This window comes from Canis lupus, chromosome 10 (assembly GCF_048164855.1).
Source record: "Canis lupus baileyi chromosome 10, mCanLup2.hap1, whole genome shotgun sequence".
NCBI lineage: Eukaryota > Metazoa > Chordata > Mammalia > Carnivora > Canidae > Canis > Canis lupus.
This window is the reverse complement of record NC_132847.1, coordinates 36,612,692-36,632,466: the sequence shown is the minus strand read 5'-3', so window position 1 is coordinate 36,632,466 and position 19,775 is coordinate 36,612,692. Positions and strand designations below refer to the sequence as shown.

The following is a 19,775-nucleotide window of genomic DNA, read 5'->3' as shown; positions in this document are numbered from 1 at the left end:
TGAAACTTTAACTAGGCAAGAGTCATTAGTTGCTGTCGGGAACTCTAAAGAAAATCTCTAAGGGTAAACAGGCTTCAAGAAAATGACCCCGGGGGATTGGGTAGTGAAGCCATTGCAAGGAGTCTAAGATTTTTGTGGTGATGTGAAGCAGTATAATGTAGCGTGGTTAAGTGCCTGGGTCCTGGAGTCAGACAAAACTAAGTTGCAGTAACAAGGACACAGACTCTGGAGTCAAGCTGATGACCTGATGACTGCGGGCAAGTTACTTACCGTCTTTGCATCTCATTTTCCAAACCTGTAAAATCACCATCTACCTCCTAAAACTGTTGCAGAAATTAAACAAAGATAATATATTTGAAGTACTTTAAATGATGCCTGCCCCTCAGTAAGCAGTTAGTAAATGTTAATTCTAATTAGGATTATTTTGTCATTTCAGAACAATAGTAGAAAATGCTTTGTAGGGTTTGTTGTGAGAAATAAATGAAAACATACACATAAAAATAGAGCCTAGTGCCTGTTTATAGCAGGTAATCAAAAAATGAAGAAAGGAAGACACAAATTATTTGTTAAAGAAAAAACAATCTTAGAAGTCACAAGCTATTTCTTCTGCATGATTCTATTCTCCCTATTTGAGAGAAATCTCTGGAAATCCTGAATTGGGCAAGATTGCAGAAGATTTTCATTCTTGGCGGGGGGGGGGGGGGGGAGGAGGTCATTGAACAGTTGAAGCTCCATAAGAGGTTATGAGTTTCTCAAAGAGAAGAACCATTTTTATGACTGTGTCTTCCCAGTGCTTCTTTTTGTAGTCTATATGGTTCAACTGTTCTCTGTTGGAGAGAATAGAATGAGACAGCCAGCGTACAGGAGAAAAAAGCCCTTTGCTGGGACTCCAAGACCCACTTCCCCCAGGCTCTGCTGCTTCTGGCTATGACCTCGGGGAGGTCTTAGAATGTTGATTCCCTTTTGCCTAAAACAAGGAGCAACTAGACTTCTCTGTCCCTCTCTCAGAGGTGCTAAGGTCAGAGGGTTTTGCATCTGAAGTCTTTGGTAAAGTCTAAGTCTTAATTTCCTCAACTAGAACAAAGAAGAGAACCACTTGGTCTGAGTGTGGATAGCTAGTCCTTTTCAAGATACAGTTGCCCTGATTGTCAGCTAATTGCTCCTTAGTGAATCAGTTTATGTCATATATGGTTTGGAGTCAATTCAGTTGTCCCATGGATAATTCTAACTACAAGTTTATGCTTTAAATTTTTACATTTGATTTATAGGAATTACTTGGAAACTTGGTTTGGGTGAAAATAATGATGATTTTAAAAATCCATCAAAAATTCTACGATAGTATTATAAGATTCTAATGTGAAGGAGAAGTTAGAAAACTCTTACTGGCTTTCTTCGTCGTTCTAGGCAAAATCTCTCTATGTTTGGGTGGGTGGGAATGGGTTGATTCTGAGTTGGTCATTTTTAATTTAAATCCACTTTATTAAAAAAAATAAAAAAATAAAAAAATAAATAAATCCACTTTATTTTCACCCCCCATTTTCAGATTTGTGTATTTATATTTAAATTGAAGTATAATTAACATCCGCATTGTATTAGTGTCATCTGTACAAAATGATTCAACGTTTCTGTGCATTACTCAGTGCTCATCACAATAAGTGTACTCTTAATCCTCTTTACCTCTTTTATCCATTCCTCCACCGATCTTCCATCTGGCAACCACCAGTTTGTTCTTTATATTTAAGAGCCTACTTTTTTGTTTATCTTTTTTTATTTGGTCCATTTGTTTTGTTTTTTAAATTCCACATAGGAGTGAAATCAAATTGTATTTGTCTTTCCTTGACTTATTTCACTTACCATAACTGTCTAACACCATCCATGTTGTTGCAAATGGCAAGATCTCATTCTTTTTTATAGCTAGTAATGTTCCATTTTTTAAATTTTTAAAAAATTTTTAAAAAAATTAAAAAAAATTTTTCTTTTTCTTTTTTATTTATTTTATTTTATTTTTTATTTTTTGTAATGTTCCATTGTAGTTATATACATCTTTATCCATTCATCATCTATCAATGGGCCCTTGGATTGCTTCCATATTTTGGCTACTGTAAATAATGCTGCAGTAAACATATGGGTGCACATATCATAGGGTCAGTTCTTTCAGGTTTATTTTCATTTTTAAAGACTTGAGGGTACTTGTAAAACAGAGAAGATAAAAGGTTCCATTGTTTATATCATCTTCCCTTGATTGGTAACAATGATCTGGATCACAGGAGAAGAGTATCAGGCTACATATGTGAGTCCTGCACACAGCAAAGCAAGCCAGCAAAGAGCTATGATAGATTATTGTGCTGGCACAAGAGGGGGAAGGTACATTCCTTGCATTGCATAGCTACCACTGCAGCATTTTAGAAAAGAATAGTAGTAAATACGATTCTTATCAGGGTACATCATTACCATTGATCATTGAAAATTTCTATTGCAGAGAGAGCCTGGGAGTACAGCTAGGGTCCATTCTTTTATTGATGTGTACAGAATATCCTAGATAAGTGACAGGAGGATCATGTTTTTATTAACATAAAGAATACATGCTCCTAAGGTTAAGCCAAATATGTAATTATGAAGTAAATACTAGCTCATATTCCTTAACCCCCTTTGCACCAGGAAATGTTACTAAATTACTTTCTTCTGTTCAGGAAATTTACCAAGAAAGAAAAGTTGATTAGAGAAACATTTTTGAAATTTATGAGGAAAAACTCAAAGCAGAGTGGTTTACCACTGTTCAGAACATCTTTTCACTCATTTTTATTGCCTTGTATAGATATTACTTAGGATACCGAATTTCCACAAGAAGGAAAAAGGCAATGGCAAGAACGTGTTCTGTAAGAACAGAACTGCCTCTGTGGCTGTGACATGAGGATTTTGAAATGCCAAGAAGTAGCTGAACCACAGGCAAGCAGAGACAGGATTTGTTTCTATTACAAGGTCAGATTAAATCTACAGTGGCTAAAAGTCAGTTTATAAGCTTCCTTGAAGAATTTAGTCACCTTTATGCTTGCACATCTGAGTGCTCCAGCTGATTCTGCCGACCCTGGGGGATGCCCACATGAGCAATCTGAGTGAGCTGTGAGCAGATGGATTCTGAGGATCTGACTGGGCTCTATGCTGGGGACCAGGCAACAGACTTCTCAAGATGAGCTATAACAGGGTATTGTCAAGTAAATGTTGGTTACCTCTAGACATCATAATTTTGTATCAGAGAGGACAGTTACTACCATTTAATTTAAGGGGGATAGATAAAAGACCCATCATCATCTATGAAATTTTATGTGATTCAAAGCCTCAATTTCCTTGGCTATTCTGTGGTTTTTGTTTGTTTGTTCAGTCTTTTCTTCTCCACTTGTTCATCCAAATCCTTCTCTTTCTCCCTTCCTTTGCTGCCTTCTTCAAGTGAAAAATCAGAGCAATATTTTCCATGGAATGTCCACATACCTGGTATTCCTCAACACCAAGAGAAAAATACAAGAGCAAAATCTGAATGTAAATAGAACATAAATACAACGTACTCTTTTTAATCTTCACTGAGCTTAATTTTGCAGACTTCACCTAGGCCTCACTGACTAAAGGATGTTTGGTTTTGAGTTTAGAAATTGTTGCTCCTGGACCCTTCTTTTCCTTCCAGTTGTATTGCTTCAAGTTGTTTCTGAAATACTGAAATTCAGTTTTTACTACCATGGCCTGTCTTAAGATTGTGAGGAAGAAAGAGTAAATGAGAATAGAAATTGAACACACTCTGACTTGTACTGAACCTGATTCTGCCACCGTCACCAAGACCCAAGTCCTGCTGCTCTGTTTTTCTCAAGACAAGCTTTATTCTTATTCCTTTCGTATATTTTGTAATAATAATGCTACATTTGTATGGGGCTTTATAATAGAATATTTCTACATGGATTATTTCATTTAGTCTCACAGAGAAACTGGAAGTGGGAGGATGGATAGCTCTGTTTTATTTATTTATTTATGATAGAGAGAGAGAGAGGCAGAGGGAGAAGCAGGCTCCATGCCAGGAGCCTGAGGTGGGACTCGATCCCGGGACTCCAGGATCGCGCCCTGGGCCAAAGGCAGGCGTGAAACCGCTGAGCCACCCAGGGATCCCCGATAGCTCTGTTTTTAAAAGAGGAAATCAATGTTCATAAGAATCAAGATTCAGATCTGGACTTTCAGAATTCGGATCCACTCTTTTCACATCAGTGGGGCTCAGGGAGCCACAGAAATAGATTTCCTCCTCTTTCTCTCATGTCTCTTCCTTGTGGATAAACATTAGGATCTTGGTCTGTGTACTTATCTGCTGATTAAGAACTTATTATGAAAAAAAAAAAGAACTTATTATGATACAATTAGAGCATGAGCTATTGCCCCATATGCTATTAGGTAAGAAGGTACACTAGTTGATTAGTGATTAAACTAAATTAAGTTAATAGAAAAACTTGAAGAATAAGGTGATGATTGAAACTATAGTTACAGTTCAGTCAGGGGTACCCAGATAAACCCCAAATAACAGTGGGTTAAACAAGAAAGACGTTTACATTCTCTGCCATGTAAAATTCTGGAAGAATGGGCTGGTATAATGACTCTACTTTTGAAATGTTCCAGAGACTCAGGGCCCTTCTAGCTCAGAGCTCTGCCAGCCCATGGTGTGGTCCTGGGCGACAAGATGGAGAGAATCATAAAGATAAATCCATGAATAAAAAAGATGAAAATTCTCACCTTTATGAGGGGGACAGTAACAAATGATATAAACAGGTAACTGTATTATTAGGTAGTTATAAGGACTAAGGTTGAAATCAAACCAGAAAAGGATGCTGGAGATGGGAGTGTCAAAATTATAAGGGGGTGGTTAGGTGTGGTACATTGCAGATGTGACATTTGATAGGAAACTGGCAGCCAGTGAGGTGAGAAGAAGGATATCCAAGGGAATAATGTGCCAGAGTAAGTGCGGGTGGGGTAGAGTGGGTGTGTGTTCGGGACGATTGCAAGAGCAGAAGGCTAATCTTTGATATGTTTTAGGAAAAGCAAAGATGCTAGTAGGGCTAGAGCAGAGGAAGTGAAAGGAAGACAAGCAGAAGAGGAGGTGAGAGAAGTAAGGGAGAAACACATCACATACACGGTTGCCTTATGGCTTTTACTCTAAGATGAGAAGCCATTGGAGTTTTGGGGTGTGGAAGGGACCTAAGTAGTATTTAATAGGAGCCTTGGCTGCCATGCTGAAGAGTTCCTAGGAGTAAGGCAAAAGGAGAAGCAGGGTGGTCAAATAGGTTGCTATTTGCAATCACCCAGCAGAGAGTTGACAGAGGCTTGCACTTTGGTAACAATAATGGAAGTGAGAAGTGGTTAGAGTCTGGATACGTTTTGAAAAAGAGTGCATTCAATTGATACTGCCATGTAAGCAAATTACTGCAAACTTAGTGGCTTAAAGCAACACAAATTCCTTACCTGACAGTTGACGTTGGTCGGGAGTCTGGGCACAGCTTACCTGGATTCCCTACTTCAGCCTGTAATCAAGGCATCAGCTGGATGCCAGTCTTATCCAGAGGCTTGATTTAGGATGAATCTTCTTCCAAGCTCATTTGGGCTGTCGGCAGAATTCATTTTCTTTTGACACTGGAACTTATGGAGGCTTGCCTCTTCAAGTTCAGCAGGAGAGCTGGCAGCAGGCACCTCCCCCCCCCCCCCCCCCCCCCCCCGCCACATCCCAGCCAGTGCCACATCCTCTGCAGGTGGAGTCATCAGCCTCCCATCCCCACATGTCCTCCCTGTTGGCACTGCTCAGGCCAGAGGGCAGAGCACAGAGGTTTCCCTACACTCTACCTCCCTTCGCAGAACACTCCCAGGCTTGGAATTTTTCTATAGGTTTGGAGTGGGGAGGGTTCCAGGGAGGGTACCCGGACAATAAAGAGATTAGATCCCCCTCCCCAAAAATTAACGCTCTCCAGAGCCCCAGTCTGCTAAGAGAGATTCTTACATTACATAGTGTAACCATGGGAACGACATCCCATCACCTGTTCCTTATTCTGTTGGTTGGGAGCCTCACAGGTTCTGCTGTCACTCAAGGGGAGGGAATTTCTGGGTGCCAGGAGGCTGGAATTATTGGAGGTCACTGTAAGGTGTGTCCACTGCAATGAACAAGCAGAATTTTGTTGCTGTTGTTTAGCTGTAGACCAAACACTGAGACAAAGGAGAGAACAGCTGAAAAGTTCGATGCCATTAACTGAAATTGGGGAGAGAGAGGGAGGGAAGACCAAGAGCACAAATTTGGCAACATAAAGAATGAGATGCCCATTAAATACCCCCAGGGAGATGTTGCAGAGACAGTGGCATATGGAATCCAGAGTTAAGGAAGGAGGTTTGAGATATAAATTTGGGACTCATTAGTATATAAATGGTATTTAAAGCAAAGGAATGAGATCACTAGGGAGTGAGGGTAGACGAAAAACAGGTCCAAGGACTGGGCCCTAGGTTCCCCACATTAAAAAGTCGGATCTAGGAAGAAGCAGTAAAGGAGAAGGAAAGTAATAGTGAGATAAGAGGGGTGCATGAGCATGTGCCACCCTTACAGCCTTTACAGGTTGACTTAGTTCTTTAAAAATCTCAGAAAGCAAAGTTTCTTCCCCTTATCTCTCTGTTTTGGGAAACACTTAGCCACCCTTTTCTCTCTGAATGTGCTGCCTTTTTTGAGTGGTCTTAGATGCCAAATGTGAATGGAAAAACCAGGTTTGACCTTGTTGTGTAGGTTCAACAACCAGGTTTGCTTTTCTGCCCAAATAAACCAACTCAATTCAGCCAGAACGTGGATGACACTGTCAGTGGGAGTGTGGGAACTGTTTTAGTTTGAGATTGACACCAAAAAAAAAAAAAAAAAAAGGCTGCTTGATATCGGGTGACACATGGCATGTACTACCTCAAAAGTAAGTGGTTTCAAACAATGACAAGAGAATGAGTCTTTCCTTGATGTATTAGATGTGAATACTGGAGGCATTTTTGTGTACGCCCTTTGGTCAAACATTTATTTGAGTACCCATTGATTATGCACAGAAATTTATTGAAATCATTAAAATGTAAAGACTTCCTATGGGCGTAATAAACCACCATTTGTCCACCCAACCATACCCTGCACTTAAGGATTTATTGCAATACAGTTTACTTTGCAGAGTCATTTCTGTTAGTATGGAACCCAGAGCAATAATCTTGAAATTCTAAGTGGTTAAAGTAGAAACAAAGACCCCATTTGTTCAAATTCAGTACATCATAATGTAATTAGCGTCATCGATAATGCAAATATGTACGTATACCTCGACTCATTAGCTGTGTCTACTGAAGCTATGTGACTTGTTTCTTAGTCCCTTTGACATATAACTGAGAACTCCCAATGTTCACTTAGAAAAATATCTGTTCTCCAATATCCACTCAAGTGTTTCACAGGTGTCTTAGTTGCTCAGCAAAGTCAGAGCTGTGCTCACGGAACAAATTATGAAGCTCGTTTCTTAGTTGGGCCATGATTTTGAATTAATCAGCTTTTGAAACAGTGTACACATAGTTCTGTCAGCTGTCTTATACAAATTAGGTTATAGTCCCCATTTCACAGATGAGGAAACAGAAGAAGAGCCCAACTCCCTATGAACACAGCCGTCCAAACGCTGCACTTGGGCACTTGGTCAGCGAGGCTGGTGGGCTCCTGTGGGACCACACAAGTGACATCCCAATGGGGGCATGTTGAGCCCGGAAACGGGAATCGCAAGCAGGCTAATGAAATGGCTTCATTGCCTTTCAGACAGGCCTGGAGGTCAAATTAGTTTATTTGTTTTTAATTTAGCTGAAATTATAGGCTGGTTGAAAGATTCTTTTGCCTGCAGGGATCTTTTGAATAGCCATACAAACCTTTTGGTCTCTCTCTCTCGCTCACTTTCCTCCTCTCCTCTCATTTGCAGGATTAGAAAAGCACTTGGGAGGCACATTCATCTTGCCGGCGTTGTCAGGAGTGATCAGCGAGTTTTATTAAAAGCCCTGGGGTTGCCTGAAAAGCCTCCTTGTCTGAGTTGGAAATGAAAGGGACATGTTAAGATCTTGGGGCACATTGTCAGGACCCCTTGCCCTGCCCCTTGGACTATGAGCTAACATCCCTGGAGGAAGCACAGAAACCCTCCTTTGTTGAAGGGATTTCACTGGTGGACAAACCGAGTTGGCCCCTGACAGCATGAGCTCTCCGAATTGGAGTGGGCACAGTGCCTTGCTGTTGTTGCTGCTGCTGCTTCTCCTAAACTGGGCCAGTCCCTCCTTCATCAGCCTTAACCGTGGGGTCAGGGTGATGAAGGGCAGCTCTGCCTTCCTGTTGGGAGATGACCTGAAGTTTGCCATCCCCAAAGAAAAAGATGCTTGCAAAGTGGAAGTTGTGATGAACGAGCCAATGACCCAAAGGGTCGGGAAACTCACTCCACAGGTAGGTCATACCTGAGATTTTTCTATTCAGTCATGTGTATGAATGTGAGTGAGTGAGTGAGTGAGTGAGTGAGTGAGTGAGTGATTGTGTGTGTGTGTGTGTGTGAGAGAGAGAGAGAGAGAGAGAAAGAAAAAAAAACAGAACAGGGACAGCCTTCCAAGGGCTGGAGCGGGCTATCTCCTGTGTGATGTGATAAGGTCAGTCTTTATGGGATTATTCCTGCCCCAAATGATCTCATCCATTGCTGGTCAGAGTGCCTTTGAAGAAGATCTCAAGATTTCAAGATGTGTTTTAGACTGTTCTTGTGATCACAGAGTAGCAAAAGTAAAATGTGAAGACATTTTCATCTGTTTCCATCACTGGAACATTCCGTTGAGTGAGAGGAGAGATATGGAAAAAGGGGTGAAAATACTTCACCTTAAATACTCATTGTTCTTCAAAAATGTCTAGAAAATTTTAGTCAAAATCTTGGAGACCTTGTCGTTTGAGAGTATTCTATGCGCAGTCCTCTCATAGGATGAAGTTACCTTGTAAGTCATGGGTTAAAAAAAAAAAAGTCCGTATTATCACATATTGTCTTTGCTTGAAGTAGGAGTTTATCTTTATACAAAATAGGAAATTGGTTCTGGTTTTATGACTTGTCTCTGCTGTGGTTTAACTTCCTCCCAAAGCAGGCAATTCTGAGAATGTTTAGCATTGGTTGCTGCTGCTGCTGTTTCTGGAAAAATGCACCGTTATTTGTGAACTGTGAAATGTTAATTTTCTTCTTCTCCATTTGGCTAAAGAAACTTATTCCAGGAAGTTACTCAACAGAAGTATCAGACAATGTAGAGACAAACTAAAGAGACTAAGATGCTAACTCACGTGGTTATCGCCAGCCGCCCCATTTACTGCATTCAGAGTCCAGTCCAGTTCTGAAACACATCGCAATTCTATGGTGGGCTCTCACTTAGGGAGTATTCCTGATGTGATAGCAACCAAATGTCTCTCTCCAGTTTCCCATGAGATTTTCTTTTGTCAGTTAGAGCTTCTGATGGGCACCTGTAAACTGTCTGAATATAATAATGGCCCCAGCTCCTAAGGGGCCATATTCCCAAGTGCTTGGGAATTGCAACATCTTCACACTTCCCTCCCAACACGATTTGCACTGCAAAAGTGTGGGTGTGTTTTAAGATTTTGTTTATTTATTTGAGAGACAGAGAGAGCATGAGCAGGGGGAGGGGCAAGCGGACTCCCTGCTGAGCTTGGAGCCCAACACTGGGCTCTATCCCAGCACCTTGAGATCATGACCTGAGTCCAAGTCAGATACTTAGTGACTGAGCCACATCAGTGACAGTGTGTTTGATTGAACTTACCCAGTCAGGGAAAGAGGAGAGACCTGGGATAGCTCATACCTGGAACCCAGATGCGCTAAATGCAATGAGTAGATGACATGAAAAAGATTAGCTGCAGAAAATGAAGTCCTAACTAGGTGTGCATTTGTTAAAAGCAAATCCTTGGCATTTGGGGAAGCAATAGAGGACCCTAATCCTAAACAGTGGGGTCATGGCTCCACTGATATGTGTGGGTGCCTTATAAAGTTGTGAACTCATCATTTGGTACCCCTTCCAATCAATATTATTTTTAAAAAATTGTCTAACATTTATTTAGAAGTGAGATTATTTTGTGGGGGAAGAGAAAAAAAATTCTCCCTCATGTACACTGGGGCAACCTATGGTCCAGGTGTATTATCTCTGGCTCTAAGCAAGCAAAACAAAAGCCCCATTCTTCAGCAGATTCTCCCTCCTTAGAAAGTAATTTGGGGAGAATAAACTTTTCCTTAAGTCATCCTTGAGTAGTAACCTCTCCCCATCCCAAATAGCCTATGACTTATAAGCATATATATAGTAGTTTCTCTACAAGAAACAAAATTGTCTCCATTGTATATTTTTGGTGATGTTTTAATGGTCTTCACCATCTGGCTGGCTCTGAGATGCTAGAGAGCAAATGGGGATCCAAGTGACTACAACGAGGTAAAACACTTATTTGGGGATCAAGGGTTGTAAGAGATCTCCAAGTCATCTCCATTCCAAACTTCCTTTGATTTTAAAGCAAAAATCCAGTTACTAGAAGAATATGGGGGCGGGGGGGAGGCACCTGGGTGGCTCAGTCAGTTAAGCTTCTGCCTTTGGTTCAGGTCATGATCCCAGGGTCTTGGGATTGAGTCCTGCATCAGGCTCCCTGCTCAGCCAGTAGCCTGCTTTTCCTTCTGCTTGCCACTCCCCCTGCCTGTGCTCACTCTTTCTCTGACACATAAACAAATAAATAAAATATTTTTTTAAAAGAAAGAATATGAACAAAAAAATCAATAAAAGAAAGAATATGGAGCAGAAACAACATGATTTAGGGAGGTCTCTACCGGTAGGCCAGGGATGGGGCTTCAAAGTCTCAACTGGTCCTTTCGCGTGCTGTGGCCTAGTGCAAGAAGATGTTCAGTGAGCACATTTCCGGAGGTTGATGTGGCATCACAAGTGGATTTATATGGTCTAAAGTAAATATGGGACTTGTATTTTCTAAAATTTATTGTGTGAAAAAAGGAGGCAGTTGAACTGTGGAGTTTCATTATCTTTCTGTCAGATATTTGTACCGTAAGAAAATCTATGCATCCAGAAAACTTTGTTTCTCAAACTTCCAGATGATCTTCCTAGTTTATTATGATAATTTCAACAGAAGCCAGATTCCTAAGTAAAGTCTGGTTTTGGGGGGAATGTGTGCTTATTTTTAAGTCAACCCTCCCCCAAGGATGTATTTCTTATGGCATTTTTGAAATTAAGCATAGCCAAATGCACACATACACACAAAGTGTAAACATTATTCTTTAATAGCACTTACCAGTAAGTTGAAAGCAAGGCTTATGTGAACCCATTTCTAGCGAGATGACTGTATTAACAGCACCCTGCTGTGTAATGAACAGTTTTATTTGATTTGCACAGAAAATGTTTTGTTTAACATCTGTTCAATTAGTGTTTTCATTTCATTACTGAAGTTTGTCTTAGAACCAACAGGTTCATTTTCCTATTGGATATTTGGAAAGGGATTTCAATTGGCGCACACCAGTACCTTCTGTTTAGATAACCCTCTTGATATAGTCAATTAGATAAGGTCGGTGGCAATATGTTTTCCTCATGTTTTAGGACAAGACTTCCTCACACACAGCACTTCTCACACCTGTTTCAAAGCAAGAAATTTCCTGGGTGGAAAAGCACCTCAGTTTAGAGCTGAGCTTGCTTTTTTGAATCGGAAATACAGCCGTAAGAAAACATCTCTAACTTGAACCCCGTTTACTGTCATTAAAGTGAGTAATGAGTTAGGAATGTGTGACAATTTAATTATAAATTGTAATTGAAAAGCAGTTGAAGTGGAAAAAAACCAAGGCTAGACAGTAATTAGAAAAGGATTTAGCTCTCCTTTGTTTTAGTTAGTAAATTTATGGACAATTATGGTTGTCGCCTTTTATAAAAGGAAAACATATTACAAAACATAAAACAGATGTTTCTTTTAACAAAGCAGATTGTCTCTTTATCACCATGACTATTTGTCAATGATATGGGGAAGGTCTTTCCTTTATCTCCTTCCTTGTTGTCAATTAAAAAGAGGAACCGACGATGTCTGTGGGAAAAGAAGATCATTTGTATTAGTAATAAAGTCTTCTCAGAGAGGACAAAGTTGCCTGTAAATGATTGAGCCTGTGACAAAGTATATGCTAAACACCATGAGCTCAACCGTGACAGTGTGCAAATACCTCAAGGCTATTTCTTAACACTGTTCCAAGTCAGGTTGTGTAGAATGAAGGTCATGCTGTGGTTGGGAGAGAAAATTCTTCTTTCAAGAATTAGGGTTCCCAAAATACGACACTTAGCAATTTCCTTAATTGTTCTGAGTGAGGTGACTCAGTTAATTATAATTTTGTTTGAATAGAAGAAATTACCATTAGCATGCTATTTGTCTCATCAACCATTCCTCCTATGACTAACCAGTAGCGCAGTCTTTTGCAAGTGTATGAGAAGCAACTGCCAAGTCATGTTTGGCTCTGATCAGCCACAATAGTGTCCATAGTCAGTAGCTTCATTCTTGAATGTAAAAATGCTATTTGGAAAAGAAAGAAATAAAAGGAGAAGAAAAAGATATATAATATATAGTGTGTTTGTGTGAGGGGTAATGCACACCTTTTCATGCATACACACAAGTAGACCTCTCTAACTCAATTACTATGAACGATGAAGGGTGTGGGTGTATGATACTTTGATAAATTGAATGATATTTTAAATGTACTATTGACTGTAAACAAATAATCATTTCAAGAGATAATTGCTCCTTAATATATCTGCTTGATCTGCTTGGATTTTCATAGTTTAGGTATTCTCAAAATAAGACACAACTATGTAAGCAGGATGGTGAGTGGTCACGGGGGTTGGGTGGAGGTGGTGGTGGGTACAATATACACATGCGCATGTACACACACACGTAGATGCCCCCAACTAACAGACCATAATTACCCCAGGCGGTACTCTACTGCCAGAAAAATCAAATCTTGTACCATTATTTTTCACAAATATTTATTCATTTCTTCACATGAACTAGGTCTTTGACTGCCATTTCCTTCCCAATGAAGTAAAGTATATTCACAATGGTTGCCCGATTCTTGATGAAGATACAGTGAAGCTTAGACTTTACAGGTAAGCAGCACACATAACCATTCTATGTTACTTCTTAGGGCTTTTCCTCTTGATAGGCATTATCATGAGACTAGTTACTAGATTCCAAACAAGAAAATAATCAGTAGAAATTGGGGACCTAAGTAGATGAGGCAAGAACTGAGGTCCACTTTCAACTATATTTGTATCATCTTCCTGGGGGCTTTTCTGTGACAAATTTCAGTCCTGTTCCCCTTTACAGTTGTTGTGCAGATCCACCCTCCTACTTATGATGAAAAATGAAAATTACAAAATACAAATTCTTAGTGAGAACTAGGAAAATATATTCCAAAATTGAATGATATTCTTCATTTTGATTATCAGCTGCTTGGTTAATAAGAAGTAGAGTATCTTCTAAGTGTAAACATATTAAATGATAAAATTGTTTAAAAAGTCAATTACAGAGTTAAGTACAGAGTGATCGTGTAAGCTAGCAGTTCTACTCTTAAATATATACATAAGGGAAATAAAAACATTTATTTCCACAGAAACTTACAGACAGATATTCATGCAGCATTATTCATAATAGCTAAAACGTTGAAACAACCCAACCAGTGAATGTATAAACAAAAGATGGTGTATCCATACAATGGAATGTTATTCAGCCATAAAACAGAATGAAGTACTGATAGATGCTACTACAGCATGGATGAACCTTGAAACCATCATGCTAAATAAAAGATGCCAGACACAAAAGGTCACATACCTTTTCTGGAAAAGGCAAACCCGTAATATGCAGAAAGCAGATTAGCAGTTGCCAGGGCTAGGGGAAGGGCAAATGGGGAGTGATTGCTAGTGGATATGGATTTCTTGTTGAGTTGATAAAATTTTCTGGGATTGGGTGGTTGTGATGGTTGCATAACCTTGTGAATATACTAAAAACCACTGAGTCATGTACTTTAAAAAGGTGAATTTTATAGTATGTGAATTATATCTCAATAAAAATTAGTTTAAAAATTAAGCTCATGGTTATGGTATTGCTCACTTCGTAGAGGTAACTGACAATGCTGTAGGTGGAGTAGGCTTTTAGATAGATTTTTACTTGGTTTTATTGCTGTTATGACTATATGGCTAAAATATCTTAGTGTGAATTTCCCTTGGGTACTATACTATATTGCAAAGAGTTTTGTGGAAGACACTGGGACAGTGACTCATTCTATAGAGAGTTATGATCACCTACTATCACCGAGCATAGGAAGCACAAAGGCAAGGATGCATAGGTTTTTGGTGCTCATAATCTGATGCAGAATATGGGCAGATAATTAATAACACAAAAAGTGCTGAAAGGTGTGAACAAAGCACTGTGCTCAAAACATGAAATAGTGTCCAAGGATTCCTTATCACCAGCATATTGGCTGTTTGGTCTTTCTAAGACTTTAGAGTTAAAAAACGAACTTTGGACAGCTTGCCTGGAAGGGCTGAAAAAGCTGGTGGATTGTGGATCCTCCTACTTCTTTCTTGAGTTTTGAAGGCACAGCCAGGGTAGAGTAGCAGGCGAGAAAGGCTGACGCAGAGGAGCTGTGGTTCCTCTTGGTCTCGAGGACATTTGATATAGAATACTCAGAGAAGTCGGAGGCAGAAAATCAGAAAACATGCTTTCCCCGCCTTGCCTCCTCTTCAGCCCTTTTGGTGAGCAGTTCCCCCTCTGTAACATGGAATTACCAGTGTCTCTCATAGGTTTCTGAAGAACAGAAAGATGTTGATGCTTCAGAAACGCCTCACCCTTTCACTCCTGAATCAAAACTCAATCCATAAATTACACAGGCTTGGTACTCTTAAATTATACATGTGCTAGAAGTGAGATTCTGAGCTCCCGGCTGTCATTACATATCAGCATGGCTGATGGGTTTGCAAGAAGGTGTTGAAAAAAAGCTCATTGGCCAGGGAGATGGCAGAAAAAAGAATTGACCCCAAGATGAGGAGAGGAAAGGAAAAGAACAGAGATTGGGGGTACGGTATATAGCAGAATCCAAACTCTCCCCCTTACGCACATTTTGTAAAGGTCAATCCTTGGATACCGGAAGTACCTGAGCGCTAGTAAATATGGCCTTTGCTGTGTTCTCTCCACAGATTTACTGAGACAGATACCTTCACGGAAACCTTTATCCTGAGGGTCTATCTCCTGGAACCAGACTGTAACATCATCCGTAAGAGTAACAATGTACTGGAGGTGTCAGAATTCTACGGCCTGTCCGGAGCCATTGATAAGAACCTGCTCAGATTTGATTACGAGAGGACGGCTGGCCTGGAGTGTACGGTCAGGCTGGATCCCGTGGGGAGCCGGCTGCCAGCCCACGGTCAGGTGGTCCTGCTGGAGCCTCGGCCAGAGAAACCTCGGGGAGATCAGCCACACAGTTTTTTCCCCAAGTCTCGTATGTATGTTTTAATACATATCTGAATGTTGCTAGGCCTGACAAAAACTTCTGTAAATAGTCAGTTTCCACTGCGACAAAAAATTTTTGCTTGATATAAGGATTTGTCGCTGGTTGAAAACTGTAGGCTCGTGGCTAAGAGTACAGACTTTGGAATCAGTAAGACTTGCGTTTCAAACCTCCTCTGCTCTTTATTTCCTGGGGTGATTTTAGTTAAGTTACTTAACCTGGCTAAGCCTCCATGAAATGGGCTAGGATAGCTCTCCACAGGGTTGAGGCAAGATGGAGTAAATGAGATCCCATGCACAAAGTGTGCTTCACACGGTGTTGGGCTCTTCGCAGGTGCTCAGTGACCGTCAGCTGTTGTTATTCATAGTAACAATGACAACGGTCGTAAGAGTAATTGGTGCATTTATTAAGTATGATTTGATTACAAATAAGTTGGAGGTAGAGCAGGTGGGCAGTTAGCTATGGTTTAAATCAGGAGAAGTTAATAGATAACGTTCCTTCTGCTATTCATTTAATCAGTATATTTTGGGCACCTCCTCTGTGCTTAATAATGCTCTAGGCACTATATGAAGACAATCACAGTCATAGGAATACTTGCATTTGGGCAATAATTTACAGCTAAGGACGTGATTATGCATGAGTCTTCTCATTTAGTGTTCACAACTGTCTGGTTAAGAAATAGAATACTGATTTTGTACATCAAGGAAATGTACAAAAGCCCACTCGAAAAATACGTGGCCTGTGGGTGTCACCCCACAACAGTGAAATGAAGCTGGGCAGAGATACACTATTGCAGAGATGATTGTGGTCTTTAGTGGGAGAGAGCAGGTTGGTTCAGGTGGTCAAAGCATACTTAAAAGAGGGTTTAGTAAAAAGACTAAGGGGACCTGGAAAGGTATCAGGACTCAGGGGTGTGATGAGCACAGTGGGAAGAGAATTTGAGTGAGTAGAACAGCATTGGAGTGAGATCATGACAGACCCCTGGATGTGGATGCTGTGTTGGAAGGCTGGCAGTGGAGTATGGAAGGCCAGTCATGATCCATTGGCCTATGTGTCAGGAATATTCAGTCATCAGAACACATATTTTATTACTTTTCTCTCAGTGTAACTTTTGGTGGGCAGGGAGCTCAGGAGACAACTGGTCAAACATTCTTCTCAGGAAAAGAAATTCAGGGGTTGTAGAGTAATGCCAACCCCCTCCTTGAATGATTAGAGGGTATGTGTGGGTATTCTTGAGGCAGTGAGAGGGAGTCAGTATCCATGGGAGGGAGGATTGGTTTTTTAATTTTACAATCATGCTCTAGTGACTGTCTCAACTCAGTTGCTGAACATTCTAGAACTGGGAACAGAGCTGAGGTGTCCAGGTGGAAGCTGTGCCCTGGGACTGAAGAAAATGGGAAGTGTCAATGTGAGCTGTGAGGAGTTCCTGTTGATGGGGCTTCATTATCAACACACAGATCCCCCTTCTCCCAACATCGACTACATCTCCATCCAGGTGGACCTCACAGATGGCAGGAGCAAAATCGTATACAAGGTAGAACTGGGGGTTATGTGTCTGTGTCCTAGGATGACCTGCTGCAAGAGAGCCACTTCCATGGTGGTGCTCATGTTGGCTGCCGTGCCACGGACAGTTTCTCCCCTATTATGGGTGGGACTCCCCTTAATAGAACTAGAACTTCAGGCTTGTTGATTTTGCCAGCAAGTGCTTAACCCCAGAGCTATGTGCAGAATATCAGTGTACGATTTCTTGTCGCTGGCTCTCTTCTAGCTTTGCCAACACTAAGGCAATGGAGGAAGGGCTGGGGCCAACCATGCTATCCTTCTTTCTCCTCTCCTTCAGTGTTCTTTAGCTTGTCATATGGTCTTTTGTAGCACCCTCTCTTTGAGGCTTCATTCACTCCTTCTTTGTTTGAACCTCTTTTCACCGTTAGAAGAATCATGGGGCCCACACGTCAACCAGCAAGGCCACAGGAAACAGGGAGCAAGGAGAGGCTCAGTTTCATTATTATGGGCATAGCAGATTATATCCTTTTCCCTCTTCCAGGCTCTGAGATGGAAGACCAGGTCATCAAGGAGACAGGTCCCCTACAGCCTTCTCTATCTTTCAGTTTCAGTTAAATTGTCCTCCTGCCCTTTCCTCTTGTTAATCTCTTCACACTGAAATGAAGGTAGAAGATGAAATCAGTTTATATGAAATATTTAACACGCTACTCAACTGATTTATACACTGTATAATTTGTTTATTTGGGTGAGTGGGGCAACTATGTACCAGTTGAAACAGCTTGGATTTTGTGCTGGTATAAAATGATCCAAGATTACATTCATGAGGGCAGCCTGGGTGGCTCAGCGGTTTAGTGCCTGCCTTCGGCCCAGGGCATGATCCTGGAGTCCTGGGATCTAGTCCCACATTGGGCTCCCTGTGTGGAGCCTGCTTCTCTCTCTGCCTGTGTCTCTGCGTCTCTCTCCGTGTGTCTCTCATGAGTAAATAAATAAAATCTTAAAAAAAAAAAAAGATTACATTCATGAAAGACCTCCATCTTTCAAAATTTGGCTTCTCACAGGATTTCTCCCAAGAAACTCAGATTAGGGAACACTGTCACTCCCACAGAATTGATAAGATAAAACATGATAAGAAAATGACAAGACAGGATCAGAGAATTTTAGAGTTGAGATGAAAAAAAAAACCAACTTTGAGATGGTCTGGTCAAATTGATTAGGCAAATCACTTGATGAATTTTAAAGGATAGATTTCTGAGCCTAACATCGACAGCTAAGAGCATGAACACTGGGCCCAGTTTGCCTGGGCTCAAATGTCTGATTAACTAGCTTTTGACCATGAATTTTATGCCTCATTTAAAAAATCTTAAGATGGAGATAATAGAATCTACTTCTTAGGGTAATTGAGAGAAATAAATGAGATAATACTTATAAAGCACTTGTCATGAAGCCTGGTACATAGTTAGTACTGTGCATATTTTGCTAGCTAAAAAAGTGACCTAGGAAAAAATGGATCATCAGCTATGTTTGGGAATAACTGGCCTAGCCCAAACGTCTTGTTGTGTGGTGGTGGTCAGAGAAAGTGCATACTGTGCCCGTACATACACGGCCGTTTTATGACTGAGTCAAGACTAAATTCTAGGTCTAACTATTAGTAGATGTCTTCTCATCTTTTTGACACAAAAATATTTTTTAATTTATTTTATTTTGAGAGAGAGGGAGAGAGTGGGGGAGTGTGGGACCACAGAGAACAAAAGCGACAATCTCAAGCAGGCTCCATGCTCAGTGCAGAGTCTGCCTGATGCAGGGCTCAATCTCAGGACCTGAGATCACAACTCAAGCCAAAATCGAGTCAGATGCTTAACTGACTGAGCCACCCAGAAGCCCCAAAACTTCACTTTTATTGCTATCTTACCTCCATTAAAAAATTAGGCTCATTTTTCTTCCTGAACAGATTTTTCTTTTTTACCTCTCTATACTGAGTTAGGGTATTATTTGTTTCTATTTTTAGATCAGTTTGCCATTTTACCCCTTAAAATGACCTTCTTGTTTTATTAATTAACCCACTCCATAGTCAATTTGGCATGCCATAAAACACATTCTTTTATGGATATCAAAGTAATATGTTCACTGTGGAGAATACTTTTTTAAAAAGTCAGAAAGCAAAATAGGTTCTATTTCTTCCACTTTATGCACACACACATACACACACTCATGGTAAGGAGTCGTTTGCACCAGTGCTGGATTTGCCTTATGGATCTGAACTTATACTATATTTGAAGTTTTAAAATATTGTCATTTTATTATTTTTTTGCTTGTACAGTCCAGCCTCATCAAGTGACTAAATGACTATTTCATCCATAATTTCTTCTAGATTCTTAAGGTTTTCTTGTTTACATTAGCCTTTTAAATCAATCTGAAATGAATTTTAGCATACTGTGAAACACGGAACAGGTTTTTTTTTCTCAAATAGCCAAAATTTTCAGCACTATTTGTTGAATAAGGATTTCTGTTTCTCATTGATTTTTGTTGCTTCTATTGTATAGAAAGGTGTTAACGTATACGATTTCAAGTCTAGCTCTTTTGTTCCTTAGATTTACCACCTTATTCCTGTGCCAGTATCAGTTATCCTAAATCTAAAAGGTCAATAATACACTTTAATATTTTACAGGCAAG

At 40.3% G+C, this 19,775-nt stretch overlaps 1 protein-coding gene across 9 annotated transcripts in view; it reads left to right on the top strand.

Moving 5' to 3' along the window:
• FREM1 (FRAS1 related extracellular matrix 1) overlaps positions 1–19,775 on the top strand; it is a 165,256-nt gene that overhangs the window by 20,851 nt on the left and 124,630 nt on the right. For all 9 annotated transcript variants that reach the window (XR_012037985.1, XR_012037986.1, XM_072841396.1 and 6 more), the window contains exons 2-5: positions 7,980–8,488; positions 13,109–13,203; positions 15,292–15,593; positions 16,940–17,136. Coding sequence is in view for 7 of the 9 variants with exons in the window: in XM_072841396.1 (XP_072697497.1) it covers positions 8,246–8,488; positions 13,109–13,203; positions 15,292–15,593; positions 16,940–17,136 (837 nt within the window). In the remaining 2 variants the exon portion in view is untranslated. The remainder of the gene's footprint in view (positions 1–7,979; positions 8,489–13,108; positions 13,204–15,291; positions 15,594–16,939; positions 17,137–19,775) is intronic.